The 18,325-nt window shown below is 42.3% G+C and overlaps 1 protein-coding gene across 1 annotated transcript in view; it reads right to left on the bottom strand.

The window, feature by feature from the left end:
- ANKRD29 (ankyrin repeat domain 29) overlaps positions 1–18,325 on the bottom strand; it is a 52,603-nt gene that overhangs the window by 9,049 nt on the left and 25,229 nt on the right. Inside the window, exons 4-8 of the mRNA XM_058556799.1 lie at positions 16,489–16,587; positions 13,380–13,478; positions 10,375–10,473; positions 2,068–2,166; positions 477–572 (exon numbers count right to left, since the gene is read on the bottom strand). Of these exons, the coding sequence (XP_058412782.1) occupies positions 477–572; positions 2,068–2,166; positions 10,375–10,473; positions 13,380–13,478; positions 16,489–16,587 (492 nt within the window). The remainder of the gene's footprint in view (positions 1–476; positions 573–2,067; positions 2,167–10,374; positions 10,474–13,379; positions 13,479–16,488; positions 16,588–18,325) is intronic.

Below are 18,325 nucleotides of genomic sequence, written 5' to 3'. Positions count from 1 at the left end.
CCAGCTCTCCAGAATGACACATCCTCTGAGGTGTCCAGATGTGTGAGGCTTATTTTATCTCACCCAAGGTAACAATGTGGTTCTTTGCTCCACATAATGAAGAGAAGGAACATGACCACTGTCCCTCATGTCTTGTGAAACACAAATCATGTGTTTCATGATTTGTGGAGGATTTCACAAATCCTCCAATGATATATCAATATGGTTGATTTTCCAAATTTATCAATTTCATGACTACTGTCTAATTTTTTTTTCTGGAAATCTAGGTACTGACAGACTCTGGTTCATTCTTTTTACCATCTTTTCATTTCTACCAGTGCCCCAGGATCTCCAACATTAAGAAGTTGTACATATGTTCTTTTAAGAATACAATTAACCAGGCAAATTATATCCAGATTCTACTGCAGTCCCCAAATACGGACTTCTCATTTACTAACTTCTCTCATTTACAGATTGGTAAAATTTCTAGGTCTTACCTTCAAAATACCCAGGGTGGGTGAGAATTTCAGCAACTCTTTTATAACATTATTATACCCTTTGTTGGCTGCTTTCAGTAGCGCTGTTGTGCCATCCTTCACAGAGAGATGAAAAGAAAAGTCGATATTAACAGATGTGTGTGTTGGCTGAGAACTAAATGTTAGCTGAGAACTGGGAATATGCTTGTCAGAAACAGGCAAAATATAGAAACCGAAGCACAGACCTGCAATGTCTTTTAATCTAGAAGCACTTCAGAGCATATCAAGCAATTAATTTTGCATGAAAAAATACCAGGCAAAATATGTGACATTCTATTATCTCAGAACTCTGACATTTGGGAATTCATACTCCTCCAGTCCGGTAGAATACTACATCAGGGACAAGGGGAATTTCAAGAACATATTTTTAGGACATAAGTGGACCAAAGAGGCATTCTCTGCAGTTCACGACTTGGAAATTAACTGTTGGACTGTTTTTAATGATTTAGATTATTGTTGAGCTATATCTACTGTTTTAACATTTTAAACGTGCTTTTGTTTTTGCCTTCTCTTGTATACACCTGGCTCTAGTCTGCCCCAGGGGTCTATTTGCCTGTGGTAGTGGTGGTGGGGGGAGGGGAGGAAGGGAATGGATTGAAATCTGTTAAAAAGGAATGCAAAGACAAGCTCAAAAATTAAAGTTCAGCTTTTGTCATCATTTTTTGGCCTAAGAAAAGATTTTCTGAATTCCTTTTTCTCCTGCTTTAACATATAAATTGCTGTATTGGGAGGATTTGGCTCACAGAGTTCTCCTGTAGTAAAGGAAATAGCCCAGCCTACGTTAAAAGTTTAGATAGAATCAGGAGGAAAGAAGATGAGAATAGAGGATTTTTCTTTCCTGCCGTAAGAGATTGTGGGAAGAAGAAAAAGAGAGTGGGAAGGAGGCCAGTGAAGCGGTCAGGAGCGTGTCTTCTGATTTTCCCTTTCTGGGCTCAGACTCGGAGGGGGAGGTGAGTCACATAAGCAGGAGTAATACTAAGGGCACGGAGGCTAGACTCTGAAAAACAGACAAACAAAAGCGAATAGCATAGTGCGGTCAGGCAGCAGGGTCTCCCCAGGCCGCCCGTAGTTCCTACGCGGCATAGGCCTGCTGTGGACCCACCGAGGCAGACTGGGGTGACACCAGCAGAGGCTAACGGAGGCCGATGGGGCATGCGGTGCGGGGGCCTGCAGCTCGGGGAGCCAGGCGGAGGCGCAGCGCCAGGCGGACCCGCCGCCGGTAGGGACACACTCCCAAGGTCAGCCTGGGGCCGGGTCTCCTACCTCCCCCTTCCTCCCGGCTTCATCCAGAAGTCAGCTCAGCTGGAAGAGGATCTCCGAAGAATTAAACATTTTTTCCTTAGAGAGACTGAGCAGTATTTGCTAAGTTTCAACTGATTCAGACACTTACTTTGTTTTCCTGCTAAAGCGCAGGTGGAGAAAACCCAGATGAGTCATAGACAGAATAGAGTCGCGTTTTCCTTGCACATGTAAGCTGAGTTAAATTTCGGAGCTTCAGTGCCTGTATTTTCCACCCGAGACCCCACGTTGCGCAGCTGTAGCTCAAACTCACGTTCCGGGCGGCGTCGCGGTCGGCCCCGCGCAGCAGCATCACCCGCACCACCTCGCTGTGGCCCATCTGAGAGGCGATCCAGAGCGGCGCCGTGCCGTCCTGCGGGAGACGACACGCTTGGGCCCCGCAGATCACACGTCCACGTGACAGCCAGTCAGCGCCCGGGAGAACTCCCCGGCGACAGATAGGGAGGGTGATTTTTTTTTCTTTTTAATTGTGAAATTTTTTTTGTACGTTATTGTTTATCAGTCACCATATAGGTGCATCCCTCCAACCCTTGTGCCCACCCTCCACCCCCCTAGCCCCTGGTAACCACCAAACAGTTCTATCTGTCCCTGTGTTGGTTTATCTTCCACATATGGGTGAAATCATGGACTGTCTTTCTCTTTCTGGCTTATTTCACTTAACATGATACCTGGGGATGGTGATTTTGACTCATTTACTTAGACTGGCATTTGACAATTTGCCGGACTACTAACTGGAGCTGGGTTGGGTAAGCTAGGGGTGGTAGAAACACCCAGATAAATTACGGGGAATTCCAGATGGGGAAGGATTTTCTCCTGTTCTTGGGATGGAACCTAGGAAAACTGCAAGCCCCTTAGAGAAGCTCTGCTCTTGGCTGGTGCCTGAGAGGTAGAAGAGAAATGCCAGTGGGAGTTGTTTGGGCCAATGGACCTGAGACATGCCCCCAATACTCCTCATCCACATCCACTAACAGTCGGAGCACCCAGGAGTCCCTGCATGCTTCTGGGAAATCAGAAATGCTGGGTAAACAGTGGCCTGGAGTAAGCCTGAGGTTGGGAAGATAAGGCCACAGAATGTCAAGAACACAGATGATGGCAGGGCCAGCATATGGCGGGACCAGCTGCATCCTCAGGGTACCAATGTAGGATGCTGGACAAGCCAGCACAAGGAGCAGACATGAGCATCCCCACCCCCACCCTAATGCCAGGGAGACAGTCTGACCTCTGAGAACTTAGGTCACTCTGGAGAGAAGGGCAGGAGAAGGAGGAGGATTCAGAACTGACTGAATTTAACCTCTCAGGTAATTAAGGTAATATAGCCCCAAGAGACTGTTTTAGTCAAGTAAGACTGAATTACTCATCTGTGGGAATGAGGACTGAAGAGCAAGATGATTCAGTTGTAGAATATTAAGTTTCATTTTCTATTGTAGTATGTCATTTCAACTCCTGTCTACTAGCCACTGGAGCCAGGATTATTGCCCATTGCTGTCCCAGCAAAGGACATAGGACAAAGACATTTGAGTGGGTGGTGGATAATGGCAAATCAGGAGCCTAGAAGGATCTGGGGGCGCTGAGGGGCGGTAGGAGGACATTGGCAGCTCTGTGTCTTGGGAAAGATATGGAGAAGAGGTGCTGAAACAAAGGATGGAAGACACCTTGACCTACTTCATACTTTTACAAGGGCCTCTCAGAAATATTCTTGAATCTGAATATTATATATCATTAGCAATATAAATAATACCTTAATTTGTACTTTTAGTTTACAAAGCACTCTACATTCACCATTTAATTTGATTCTCCCAATTCAGGATTTAACCAATCATTCATTCATTCAACCACCCAACAATTACTAAGCATCTTCTAAGTCTCAAGCAGAGTACTAAAGACATGGTCTCTGTTCTCAAGGAAACTCAGTCTAGTGGAGAGGAGACATGGAAATTTCAGTATGATTGCAGTGCTATGATAAAGCACAGACAAAAGTGCCTAAGATGAACCAGGAGAGGGGCCCTCTTACAGCTGGGGGGTACCGGGGTCAGCCTCAAAGATGGGGCTGTATCTGAGCTGGGTCCTGAAGGAGGACTAGGATTTTGCCAGGTGGGAGAGGGGAAAGGGCATTCCATGTAGAAGGAAGAATATTTATAGTCACAGGGGCTTGAAAAGTCATGGCTGGTTCAGGGATCGTGGGAAATCCAGCCGGCTGCAGGGTGTGGGTGGGCCCGGGGAGGCAGGAAAGGGAATCTCGGCCCCACAAAGGGTTTTTTGGGGGGGCTCAGGTGTGATGCACTTCTCCCTCCTTGCCTGCTCTGGGTTCATTCATTCTTTGTCGATATCGCCACAAGAGGGCAGGCAAGGAAAGGCAGCCAGCAACCTGTTCAACGTGCTTTCCAAGAGCTTGGCTGTTTTAGTGAAATTCTATTAATTAACACTAATCTGTGGAAAAGTGCTGAGAGGTGCTATATTGGGAATGACTATTAATATCATAACAGTAATGCTAACATTTAAATTTTATCACATTAATTACAATAGTCATGGTAGGTAGAAAAAGAAGTCACCACTTCCTGGTTGTGAGACTTTATGCAAATCACTCTGAGCCTCAGTGTCCCCTCCTGCAAAAAGAGTAGTCTCACAGAGATATTCGTGAACAAGAAAACATACAGAAAGGTGCTGAGCACAAGGACTGGCTAACAGATGCTTAGAAAATGGTAACTGAATCTGAATATTATTTATCATGAAACACAGTAAGTACCTTAATTTATATTTTTGATTACACAGCACTTCCATATGCTTTATTTAATTTTATTCTCCCAGTTGTCCTGTGAGACAACTGCCTGATGGAGCAGGCAGGAACAATTGGTAAAATGAGATTTGCAGAACACCTGTGTATTTTGTTACTGGCAATTACTTCTCCAAATCTGATTTTTGAACCCAAGGAGTTGAATGTGAATTAGAGCATTATTGTCAAATCAAATTATCAGTTGATGATCTAGTTTGTGAATAGGAGAGGTTTTCCTCATCCTCTGTACACCTCAATTTCTGTTTTCTCTTATATTTTCCTTCTCTTATAATGGACAGAATCTTCATTGTGAAGATGACTTCATAATAAAAATGATGGAAATTAAATCAATTTAGCTCCTTTTTGTAAAGTTCTGGAGAGAACTGGAGTAGGAAAAAACATATTTTAAAATATTTATATAAGTTTTCAAATACTTCTTGTCAAAAATTTATAGTTTTAAAGTATATTAAATGGAACAAATCACCATCAGCACTTACAACCTCTACAGCACTTAAAACAAAAAAAAGGAAATAGAACATTTTAGCTTGAAGAAGATAAGATTCACAGGGTTAGGACAGCAGTCATTTACTATTTGTGGGCATACCAAGTAGAAAAGGATTTGGACTTATTTTGCATACTAAGTGATGAAAAGAACACTGATGAGTGAAAGCTACACAGAGACTTTGGCTCAATGTAAGAAAGAAATGATAATGAGAGCTGGTTAAAGACCAAATAAGCTGATGAGGTGGTAATGAATTCCCCATGCCTGGAGGGGTTCAACTGTGGGTGATGACCACTCCGCAGGATCGTTAGAGAAAAGATTCAAGTACCTGTTGGATGGTTAAATAGGTGACTTTTTCAGTTCTTTCCAACTCTGTTATTCTCTCATTCCATTAGAGGTAATATTTTCAAGTATCCTCTAATACATTTTTAACGACAGATCACAGCATGAGCTGGAGTATACGACACGACTTATATTAGAGACTGAATCTTATTTGGTCTTACTTAGGCTCCTAAGGATTACTTAGAAAAAAGAACTAGAACCATTCTTTTCATGGGAATGGGTACAGTAAGTGGCACTAGCTCTCTGCTTCTACTGCCTTCTAGTCCTTACACTTAGGCTACTTCACCTGCAGGCTCAAGCCAGACGAAAGTCTTGGGGTCCAATCCTAGTCTACGTTGGGGGCCCACGAGATATAGGGAACCTCGGCAGTAGCAGAGGGGGTCAATATGGAGACAACATTGCTACCAGCCCTACCCTGTCCTGGAGCCATTCCTCATCACTGTGTCCCTGCTCGGTGTCCCCGTCCAGCAAATGGGTCTGTAAAACGTGTTACCAGATGTCTGCACTGCCTACAGCCTGACCCCATTCTCCCCAGCCACAGGTAATCAGACCAGGGATGGGGAGGCCAGCCAGTCCACTGTGGCCTGGTGCACACAGATGAGCTGCAACAATGACATGGCTACCCCAAGAATCTGACCTGTAAACTCGGGGACCACATGCAAGATAAGAAAGCAGAGGAAGCTGGCCAAAAAAGGAGTGGGGAGAGAAGAGTACAACCTTGATTTCTGATGGGCTTTCTGTTCCAATGAGGCCTGGATGGTATAGAAATGATGATAGCAATACCGAACATTTACTAAACACTTGGTGTATATCAGCCACTGCATTAAGAGTTCTGTAGGGATATTTTATTTAATTCTCACAATACTCCTATAACAAAGATATTATTGTCCTGGTTTTACAGATGAAAAAGATAAGATTCAGGGAGAATAAGCAACTTGCTCAAGATCATGCAGTTAATAAGCAAAACTGGGACTGTGTTTCATTTCCTTAAGATATCCATATCCCTGTAACTACCAAGCGGCTCCCCCCACCCCCACCCCAGGAGACCTGGGTCTGGCTCCCTAGCTGGCTCTTACAGGCTTCCAGGGACTGGCGTCCTGCCCTTGAGCCTGGGCCCCACAGCTGAGCCTTGTTCTAGTTCCCCGTCATCCATCACTGTGTGCTGCAGCCTCCCAGACCTCACTGGCACTCCGCCCAAGCCACAGGGTGTCCTCTGGCAGTCAGCACACCTTTTCTGAATGCCTACCATGTACAGAGGGAATGCAAGCAGTAGGGCCTCCCTATCGCTGTCTGCTCCCATCTCCAAGCCCTCAGGATACTGTGCCAATCAGTTGGCTCTACTTTCTCCCATTGCCCACCACTGAGTGCACCCCTCCAAGCTTGCAACGTGAGAGAACTGTGACTCTCTGGGTCCCAGCGACCCTGCGTACAAGTCCAAACCAGGGCTTCTGTTCGAGAAGGCACTTGACGAGATGGCCTTTCTGTCAGGCTTCAAAGAAATACTGACGAGCACATTCAGGGGACTAGACAGAGATGAGAGATGACAGGCCAACCTCAGTGCTGGGTGAACAGAGTCACACCTGTGCCACTCTACAGAAGCATTGTTTTAACAAGGTGGGTGAGTGGAGTTGGGAAAAGTATAGGTCAAAGTATTTTGTTGATAGAAAAACAGACTAAATAGCCATCTCAGCTAACGATAAAAAAGGGTTGACTCATATTGGCTTTACTTGGTGAGGACACATAAAAAGAACTGAAAATGAGTTTTAAGATTGACTATGGGGGCTGGCCTGGTGGTGTAGTGGTTAAGTTCACATGCTCTGCTTCAGTGGCTCAGGGTTCTCCGGTTCGGATCCCAGGCACAGATACACGCACGGCTCATTAAGCCATGCTGTGGCAGTGTCCCATATACAAAATGGAGGAAGATGGGCACAGATGTTAGTTCAGAGCTAATCTTCCTCAGCAAAAAGAGGAGGATTGGCAATGGAAGTTAGCTCAGAGCCAGTCTTCCTCACAAAAAAAAAGGCTGACTGTGAATTATAATTATCTTTGTGACTCTTGACCTCTTTATCTAGGACAACTGAGAAGGGAAATATCTTCAAGTTTCAAATTAAGAACTTAGTCTTTTCAACGTCTGCCTATGGCTTGCTGTGTGATTATGATTCCTTCTCACAAAAGTACTAAAAAAGGTTTTTGGTTAGTTTATCAGTGAAGGAGTTACAATGAAAAGTCATTCCCACTATCCCCTTTCAGATTCCCTATAGCTCAGACCAAAAGTCTGCTGAATAATTTCAATGCAACTTCGTTAACATCCTGTCACAGCATCCCATAAAATGTCAGGACTCCATAGAATGGCAATGCAAAAATGATAAATCAGATTTATCTAAAAAAAGTTAAGAAATTAAGGCAGGCAAATATCCTTGTCCTTATTTTGTAAATTCAAGAATTTTCCTACAATGACAATAAGATTTCAGAATAAAACATTAGTTTCCAAGTGCCCTACCTATATAATATTCTCAAGTAAAGGCCTTTTTTTCTTTTTTTTTTGTGAGGAAGATCAGCCCCGAGCTAACATCCATGCCAATCCTCCCCCATTTTTTTTGCTCTGGAAGACTGGCCCTGGGCTAACATCGTGCCCATCCTCCTCCACTTCACATGGGACGCTGCCACAGCACGGCCCAACAAGCAGTGCGTCAGTATGCACCCGGGATCTGAACCTGGGCCACCAGCAGCGTAGCGTGCGTACCCAACCGCTACGTCACAGGGCCAGCCTCAAGTAAAGGCCATTTTAATTAGACTTTTTTTTTTTTAACCTCCTCATAACTTGTGACAAAGTCAGCAGGGACTGATACCATTTTTGCCCTATTTATGACACTACTTGTTTTCTTGGGACGGAATTAAATAGGCAGAGTTTACCCTTTGAGAGATGATGGAGCTTAGACTAGTCTGACCTAGCTAAACAACCTTTTATTTATAAGCTCATGGCAGGTAGTAAAAACATTATGGTTTGAGGATAGTGTACTAAGAGGTTAGTGTACTCTATAAAAAGAAAAAACTCCATCGCTTTTTTTCCCCCAAAGCCAATTCTTGTTTTATAAAACACCCTGTTCCTGAATAACAATCTTTTTAGAGCTGGACTCTCACAGTTCCAAGCCATCGCATTAGATGCAGTCTTTGGAAGGGCATGTCACCTGCTCCTTGACCCGAGGGCGGGGTCCCCCCACTCCCAGACCAGGTCATCCACTGTGCCCAGGTTGTCCTCACTTCTGAGGAATGAGGAACAGCTGCGGTTACCACGGCACTGCTGGTTCACTCTTTGATGGCTTGGCTTCAGTGTCATCCCATGACTCAATTTAGGTTTAAATGGATACAATCCAGGCAACATTTGAAAAAAAAGTCCGTTATATCAAGTTGCTTCTTTACAAACAGTACCTTAGGCATATGAATAATACAATTTATTTGACAAATAGATTTGTCAAAGTACCAGAAATTATTTCAGAAAGACTTGATAATCTTGATAATCTCTCATTTCTAAATTCACGGTGATACCCTCAATAATGGCCTCCAAATCAAATTTATGTGATTTAAAACAACCAATTCTTTTTCTTAATTTTGGTAAAATGAAGGGTCTGATTCAGAATCAATCAACAACTTCAAAATAAGAGGGACCAACAAGATAATGTTAAACTCCAATCCCTAAATGTCAACTCTGGCAGGTATGGAAGTGCAACTTTTTCTAAAAGCTTCCTTTCTCAAGAGTATTCCTGGGGCCATCTAAACCTAAGAATATCTTTAAAAGTCTAAAAATATAATCTCAGCTTCATAGCAGTGTCTGGCACATACTAAGTACTCAAGAAATACCGAATGAACACTGAATAAAACAATTATCAAAAATTTGGGAGCTTAAAGAGATCATCAAGATCATCCTGCCCAGACTCCCAATTTTCAGATGAAGGAAGAGAGGTCCAGAGATTCACTTGTTCGACACCACACAGCTAATTATTGGCAGAGCTGGATCTAGAACTCAGGATTACTGACCTCAAACCCACTTTGCCCAAAGGCTCTTTCTTTTCTTAGGTTCTTTATGCACTTGGACTTCTAAAGACTGAAGAAGCCTGTAGCCAAGAGCTCAGACCAACCTTAAGGTTCCCATAGCTATTTATTACGTGAACATAAAGGCATTCCCATATCAGGTCACATTACAGTGGGAATCTGCCTGGGTGTAATTACTAGTAAGAAATCAATTTGACTTTTCCCTAGAAAACTACCTTTAAAGTAATGTTACCTTAATCCAAAATGTTTTGTTAAAATCAAACTAATTAGTGCAGAAATAGATCCTATATAAGAGAAGGTAATTATAATGCCTTACATTTGGATGGTTCTTTACCATTTGTAAATGCAGCCTGAATGACCTTGCAGTTCTGTTCCTTTAAGTATCAATTAATTGATTGGCCGGATGTTAGCTTGCTGTTGGTAAATGAAGTCTCAATAGCGTTATAATTGTGAGAGATGAAGGTGCAGAATCTACTACTGATTCCAATGACACAGGCTCCTCTTTGGCTTGGTACAAGAAGTGGGGGCAAGCAGAGAAGCAGAGGGGCTGGGCAGGGGCAAGGCTCCCTGACCCGCCTCTATTTACCTACGGCCCAGCCTAGGCACTCTCCTCTCCTCACCTCTGCGCGGCCATAATTTATTTGAAGAGGAGGTGGCAGAGTGACCTCAGACACCGAACACTCAACCTCTAAAGATAGTAAATGGTGATGTCAGCCTGCCTTCCTAGGCTTTCGAGTGAACCCAAAGCAAAGAATAGGAGAAACCCTAATCAAAGATTAACTTGCATCAGAGGCAAAAGGGTTTCAAGACGCCCAAAGCTAACTGGTTATCTCTGGTAGGTGGCGCGGCAGGACAGCGGCCCTGCCTGCCCAACGCTTCGTGCACGCGGACATTACCTGCCTTGGCTGGTTGACTTTTGCTCCTGAAGACAATAATAATCGAATAACATCCAAGTAACCACCTTGGGCAGCTAGGAAGAGGGCAGTGGCTCCATCCTGAGAGACAGCAAATTGAAAGTGTTAAAAAACTATCTTTTACATTTATTTTAAAAGAAATTAGATTAAATAATACATATATTTAATACACGTTTCCATTTCTGTCTCCTCCCTTTTTTTCACATGCATGGTTAGTGTTTCATTCTTTGAAGAATGGTTCTAAAACATCACACTAAGTCAGTAAGGTGGAAAGGTGAAGTTTAAAATAGACAGTTTTATACGGATAAGTTATAACATGTGTAGTGACTGTTCGCTCTACAAAATCTTGGTCACAGAGCTTATGATACACAGCTGGCAGTAGCCACCTAGGTTTTCCAAATAGCCCGTCATTATTTTTCTCTTGTCTGCATAGACTTCTTCTCATTAGCTGCCTTCTGCTTTTGTTGCATGATCTCAGAGTCCATCCCCTTTTAAATTAGATTAAAATATATACATTTAATACAATTTTTTATTTCAATCCTTTTGTCAGTTAAGACCTACGTGTTAGTTAAAAAACAAACAAACAAAAGTCTGTTAATAAAAAACAAAAAATAAACAAGTCTCCCAAATCTATTTTGTGTGATTTTATGAATTGGGAGTAAAAAGGGTTCTTGTAATTAGATCTTCCCCGCTCCCTTCTCTTTCTTGCTCCCTTATCCACGTCCCCCCAACATGCAGTTTCTCCAAGGTTTAAAACACAAGATGCTCTCAGAAAAAACTGCCCTAGTAAGAATATACATGAACCCGCTCCCTGACAGCCCAGCAGACACCAACACCACCTATAAACACAACTAAGCAATCTTGCATACAAGCCCAAGCAAGTGCTTGTTTCCAATCTTCTTTAGTTTTCTTTTTAACTGGGTGTCTACATGTTCTGGACATTTCTTTTTTCTTGAAGACATGTTATTGGGTAATTTTAGCAAAAACATCGGTCAGCTGAGAGCATGCATCCTCCCCAGATGCTCACTTCACACAGATACCATTCACAGAACATGGTGAGCCTCATTATTTTTAGACCTCAGTGGAAAACCCAAGCACATCCCCGTGGAAAACACCCAGCTACTCCAGCTAATTCTCACCCCTCCCATCAGGAACACCAACCACAAGTGAAAATACAAAGTACTTTTCTCCGCCAGTCCAACTAAGCGGAGGGCACTGGATTTCCAGTGCGTGTCAGCTGAGCCTCCAGACTCCTCTCAAGGCAATCATTAAAAAATTAATCAGCCTGTACAGATTTTTTAAGTAAATGTTTGACATGGGGGATAAAATTTTCAGCTGCTCCTTACTGTGTAGCTGCAGAAAGTCTACCATGCCCTTATGAGCTGATAACTCTTGGGAATTTTCTAAAACCGATATCCATGCATTAGATTTTTTACTGTGCGTCACAAATTTCTGTTCCTAGAAGTTTTCAGGGATCATTAACCAGGATCCCCCATATTTCAACTGTTTTTAATGGAAACATTTACATTTGGACTATCTGGGTAAGGGTAAAAGTCAACATAAAACAGAAGTTTTGGTGCATGAAATTTCTTGAGTCACCTTATAACAGAGAGGAATTTACAGTGGGAATGGGCTCTCCCCAAACTCTGTGTTTCTAAGATTACGTGCCACCTGATGGGCCTTCGGAAGAATATTATCTAACAGTAAAAGTCTACCCCCCAGTCAGTTTGGATTGTTGACTACTGAAGGTAATGCTATGAAAATCACAACTCATTTTCTTTTTCCAAAATCTTGGGCTCTTCCTCTTCAGCCTACACATACATATATAATACACAGTCTCAGATATACTTCACCTATATACAGCCAAAGAAATAGCCAAAGCTGTAGACTTGTGTTTCTTGGCCAAACGTCAGAACCACCTGTTGCCCAAGTTGCACCCTCAGAGGCTCCAGGTTAGCTGGTCTGTGGTGGGCCGGGGAAGTGGTATTTTTTTCAAGCTCCCTGAGTGATGCCAATGGGCAGCCAGAATTGAGAATCACTCCTTTAGACCATTATCAAGTAATTCAGCCATTCAACTGGGAAGGAATGCCGCAGGCTCAAAGATGTTACAGATTTTGAAGTGCAGAGGGGAAGGCTAGCTGCTACGTACTTCAAAGAGTCTGTGATTTGTCAGAGTTAACCGTATAAACTCCGCAAAAAGTGTTCAAATGGAAAAGTTCACACCTGAACATCTCACTACATGTCTATGAAAGTATAGTGCCCCAGGCATAAATGATAACATCTAGTTGTAGGACAGCCTAAAATACGCTTCCTACATAGCTGAAGGTAGGAATTCTTCCACTCCTCACTGTAAGACTCTGTCAAGTCATTTTATCTCCCTATATTTTATTTTTTCCTAGGAAACTGGAGTAACATTTGCCATAAATCCTATGGAATTATGCTGACAATCAATTACAAGAGCCCTAGAGTATTGTGCTAATTGCCAATTAGCTGCACACAGACCCACACTAGCAGTGGATGCCTTTCAAAGGTCAATGACGTGCACGTATTTCACAGGTCTTCATCCACCCAACCTCACTTCTCTTCCAACTAACCTGATTTCTCCTTTTTTTGTGTCCTTCCTTCCAAATAACTCGAGAATAGGAGAATTCATTTTGGTTTTCAGCAAGTCCATACACTAGGCTTGTCATGTTATGAATAAGTGTGTATCACATGATTTTTGAAGATCCTAATTGTGTAGGTACATAAAATATCTCATATGTACAAGAGATGTAAAAGGGCAGAACAAAGATGGGTAAATAAGATTATGTGGTTTCTACATTGAAAAAGCTCATCTGGCTAACTGTATCTTTTTTCCTTGATATCTCAGATTAAAGTCCCACTATTCATTAAAATATTTTTGAAGTGGGCATTTCTGGCGTCTGAGTTTAGACAGCACTAGAATGGTGATGAGGGGATGAGCTAGCGCGCCCTTGAAACACACTCACATAAAGCTGGTCATGGATGTTGGCTCCGTGCTTCAGCAGGGTCTCCACCACCTGCATGTGCCCATACTGACTGGCGGCCAACAGGGCAGTGCCCCCTTCCTGTGGACACACAACATATGAACACATGAGAAACAGTGCGGGCACGCATTTTACCAAGCAGATGTTCCTCATGCAGCGAGAACTTCAGAAAAGAATTTTCCCATATATAATAACAAATTCACCTTTCCTCTTTTATCTCTTCCTTTTTGTGTATAATCATGACAGAGTTCATTATTAGGACATCATTATGTTGTATGCTTGGATGACTTGAGACGTATTACAGTTATTTGACTGAGTTATTATGATTAATTTAGAAATTTCCCATGCCAAATGCAGAATCATCTATTTGCCTCTAAGGGAAACTAAGGGAAACAAAGTAAAGAAAGTTCTGTCCTAGTATTACCAGAATAGTCTCCTGTGGCTTCTAGCCAGAGACTCTCTTGATAAATGTTGGCTTCTCCCTGGGGTTTCACCCAGTGGTAGGCCTCTGAGATTAAGGTGCTCTTATAGGGTAACTCTCTGGGGCCACTGCCGTCATTGGACAAGATATGCATCCATTAAAAGAGGAGATAACTATAGCATATTCCATGTGCCTCTCACCATCCTACTTAGTATTTTCCTCTGAACATGTGCCAAGTTGTCTAGATCTCTTTTCAAGTGTGGGCCCTAGAAGTAAACAGAGCACTGCAAAGTAGATGTGGTCTGATGTAGCATGGAACACGCCTTTGTTCCATCTAGTCTATTTTTATCTCTGTGGCCTAAATTAGAATTGGCTTTTATGTCAACCACATCACACTCCTGACTCACTGAGTTTCTGGTCAACTGAAACCCTTAATGGTTTTTCTCAGGTGATGCAGCTAAGGCATTATCTGTTCCCATCTAGGATTGTTGTGTTGTTTGTTTGGCTCTGTGAACTGGCATGTGGACATGTGAGCTAACTATAAACAATGCAAGAACATGTGATCTAGTTCTAAAATACAAATCATGAATATAAGATAGTGTGGTTTCTAAATTGGACATAGAGTGTTTATTCAAAATGACTACCCTTGGAGCTCTATCCTCAGAGAGTCTGATTCAGTAGGTCTGGGGTAAGGCCCAGAAATAGGCCTTTTGACCAGTCATGTGAGGTGACTGTGGTGTGCAGGTGGCAGGCGGGCCTCACTTGGAGAAACACTGTTATAAGAGCTACTGTGTTCACAGGCAGGTAAGATCTTGGGGGATGCACAGGGCTAAGTAAGGCCTCAGTGAGGGACAGGCTATGTGGTGGGGAGAGCTGCATTTTGAAGGCTGGGGAATGAAGGAGAGAGACTGGAGGGCTGAGGCCACTGGTGGGGGGTTGTGTGGGTAGGGTGGGCGGGCATCAAGAAATTGCTTAATAGCAGCAATGAACACCAACATTTCCAAATTTTGTTCTGTCAATTCTCCTAGCTCTTTGCCTAATGAAACAAGAGAATAGATAAAAATACGATGATTGCCATAGAAGAGCTGATACTTTTTATTTTTAAAAACACATTTTTTTGGGATATAAAATTAATAACAATGAGAACAACTGTTGACACAAAGTCAGTTTTGATGACAAGATCACATGAAAACTCAAAGCCTCTCAGTATTACCTTCTTCCCATGGAAAGCTGTTGGACACCTGCAGTCAACCTAATGGAAACATGTGGAATTGCTCACCCTGGGCCCCATGTTCCGTGGAGTTCTGGGATAGTACAAACTGGCTCAGGTACAAGGTGTTAAGCTAACATTAACTTGCTAACCAAGACAACTGAAGCAGCCATGATCATTTTGATCACACATGATCATTTTGAGTTAGTTCAAAGAGTTGAGATTTAAGTTTGTAGAACTTTACTTCCTATTTTTAGTTGTATCACTTTTATAATGAAAAATAAAATGATAATTAATATAAAAATATATATCTGGGGCTGGCCCCATGGCCTAGTGGTTAAGTTTGCCACACTCTGCTTCGGTGGCCCGGGTCTGGTTCCCAGGCATGGACCTACACCACTTGTTGGCGGCCATGCTGTGGCAGCGTCCCACGTACAAAATAGAGGAAGATTGGCACAGATGTTAGCTCAGGGCGAATCTTCCTCAGCAATAAATAAATAAATAAATAAATATATATATCTCCACACACGTACTTTGGATTACTATCTATTATACTCAGCACATGCGGAGGTACGCATGCAGTCCAACAGCAGGTTCAGAAAAGACAGAGACCTCTCTGAAATTCAGATCTACTTAATAGTTAGCATTTTAACAGAAAATAAAAAAACCACCGGAAACTCCCCTGATATCAAAATATCACATACAATGGATTAAGAAAACCTAAAAGTTTCCAACTGGGGGCAGATTTTCAGGAATTTTTTGTTATGATTAGGCCAGAAATAAGTTGACAATTACAAAAATGTTATGGCAGTTCAAATTCTCCTACTACAAAACATTTTCATGAAAAATTATATTGTGAACACAACATGGATCTTTCTGCACTCTCAGTTTTCTTATCCATATATCAAATATGAAGAATCAGTGACTTCTTTAAAGGAAGAACCACAATTCCTTGCCCAACTATATAAACTATAATCATATATTATATATTTCAGTGAAGACATCTCAGGAAGTAAATGTCTGCCAAATCACGCTCCTTAGAAATCTCTCAGACTCACTAGGATTTGCTTAATACTTCTGACAATTCCTATCACAGCACTGGGATTAACCTTGAAGTGGAAAAAAAACACATGAAAACAGGGAAAGTTGTAAAGCACCTGCTCCGTATCCGATAACGAGTTTTAGTGTCCCAGAGGAGAAATCTACCAGCGCAAGAAAGAATCTAAGTAATTCCCCATAAAAGTCTGCAGTTGTGAGCCCAGAGTCAAAATGTAATGTTCTGAACTGAATCCCTAGGTCTACCCCTGAACCAGCAAAAGTAACCTTGTGAAACCCACCTTCTTAGGCTTGAAAATCTTGTAACAAGGGAAACACGAATTCAAACTCTAGATGAAGAGAAACGAATACTCATGACTGCTGAAATTCTTCAACAGGGTATGAAATCAAGAAAGTTCTCTTACTTTGGTTCTAAATTCAGTGGATGCTCCAAATTCAAAGAGAAATCGCACAACGTCATTATGTCCTTGTTGGGCAGCGAAGAACAGGGCGGTTGTACCTGACTGAGAGAGAGAAAGATGCTGGTTTTAAAAGATGTTTGGTTATATTACATTTGATTTATACATATGCAAACAAAACAAAAGAAAACATTCTTGCATATAAACCTTCTAGCCTAGAAAGGGGCTACATTTGAACTGATTGTGTTCCTTGTTCATAGAAGTGGCAAAACGAAAGGAAAATTTTACTCTTGGTGCAATGGGATGAATGGTGGACACCCAAAAGCTGTGTCCGCATCCTAATTCCCTGACCTTGCGAATATTACCTTACATGGCAAAAGATGTGATTAAGTTAGGGATTTTTAGAGGAGGTGCTTATCCTGGCCTATCCTGGTGGGCCCTAAATCCAATGACAAGTGTCTTTATAAGAGTGAGGCAGAGGGATATTTGACACAGAGAAGAGGAGGAAGCAACGTGACCACGGAGGCAGAGATCAGAGTGATGGGGCCACAAGTCAAGGAATGCCAACAGCTACCAGAAGCTGCAGGGGGTAAAGCTGGAAGAGCTTCCAGAAGGAGCACCGCCCTGTGGACACCTTGAATTTTCTGGCCTCTAGAATTGTGAAATTATACATTTCTGTTGTTTTAAGTCACCTCGTTTGTAGTAATTTGTTATAGCTGCCACAGGAAACTCATATCCTTGGTATCGTGTTTCATTAACATGGCATTCATTAACATAGGGAAGAATTGTGGCAGAGTTCTGCTTACAAAATTTAGTGCCCCAGAGTAGAAAGCTACCAGTGCAAGAAAGAATCTATTTTCACTCAAATGGGCTCAAAATATTCTCAAAATAGGACATATTAACAAGAAACAGCCTGATTCCAAATTTTAAATTGATCAATGATATTCTGAGACACAATTTTTAGCATCCTTTCTTCCCAGCCATTTTTACAAGCTTACTCAAAGATTGGGACCCAAATCATTGTGTAATATGAGCAAAATCACTATACCACTCTTGTGAGCAATAGGTATTTTTCATATGAAGATGCTCTTCACTCCAGAGCTTTGAGTATGGATGAAGCTAACACTACACTTTCCCAGACACAGTGAAGAGAAAACCGTCTTTCAGTGGCTTACTCGGAAATGTTAATGTGGTAGGTTCTCATCCAGGTGTGAGAAGCCAGGAAGAGCATGTCCTAAGGATTATTGATTACTCTGAAGCTTGTTCTTAAGGGTGTGTGTGTGTGTGTGTGTGTGACAGGGAGCAATGAGGTCCACCACTGTGGCAGAACACATGACAACACCCTCCCAGATGTGACCTTCTGTCTCAGGCTGTGCCCCCTACCAGAGTCTGCCCAGAAAGACCCAGGCGATGTGACCATTCCCAGAGCCTTTCCACCTGCAACGCAGGAGTGACTTTCTCCTTGGTTCCCACAGAAACGAGTGGAAGCGTCCTCATTGCTTTCTTACAGTGGAGGATGCTGGGTTCCAGAAAGCTTCCAGAAAGATGTAACCAGGTCTAGATGAAGAAACTTAGCTAGAATAGGAAAACTCTCATCTTCTTAATAGACATTAAATTTCAGAGACTACCAGGGGTCATTTCCAGGAATTGTTTCTTCAGTAAGAGAAAGGATTTGTTTTTCAATAAGCTTTTGAGTCAATTCTGGAACATATACATATGTTCCAAACATATATATATATATACTATTAATCATTGCACACATGAACGCAGCAATCTGTAGACAACAGGAGCTAGATTTCCGTCTGGAATGTGAATAAAGGTCTTACACGCACGTGCTTTACTA

Source organism: Diceros bicornis, chromosome 16 (assembly GCF_020826845.1).
Source record: "Diceros bicornis minor isolate mBicDic1 chromosome 16, mDicBic1.mat.cur, whole genome shotgun sequence".
Taxonomy (NCBI): Eukaryota; Metazoa; Chordata; class Mammalia; order Perissodactyla; family Rhinocerotidae; genus Diceros; species Diceros bicornis.
The sequence above is the reverse complement of the archived record's forward strand: the minus strand, read 5'-3'. Positions and strand labels throughout refer to the sequence as shown.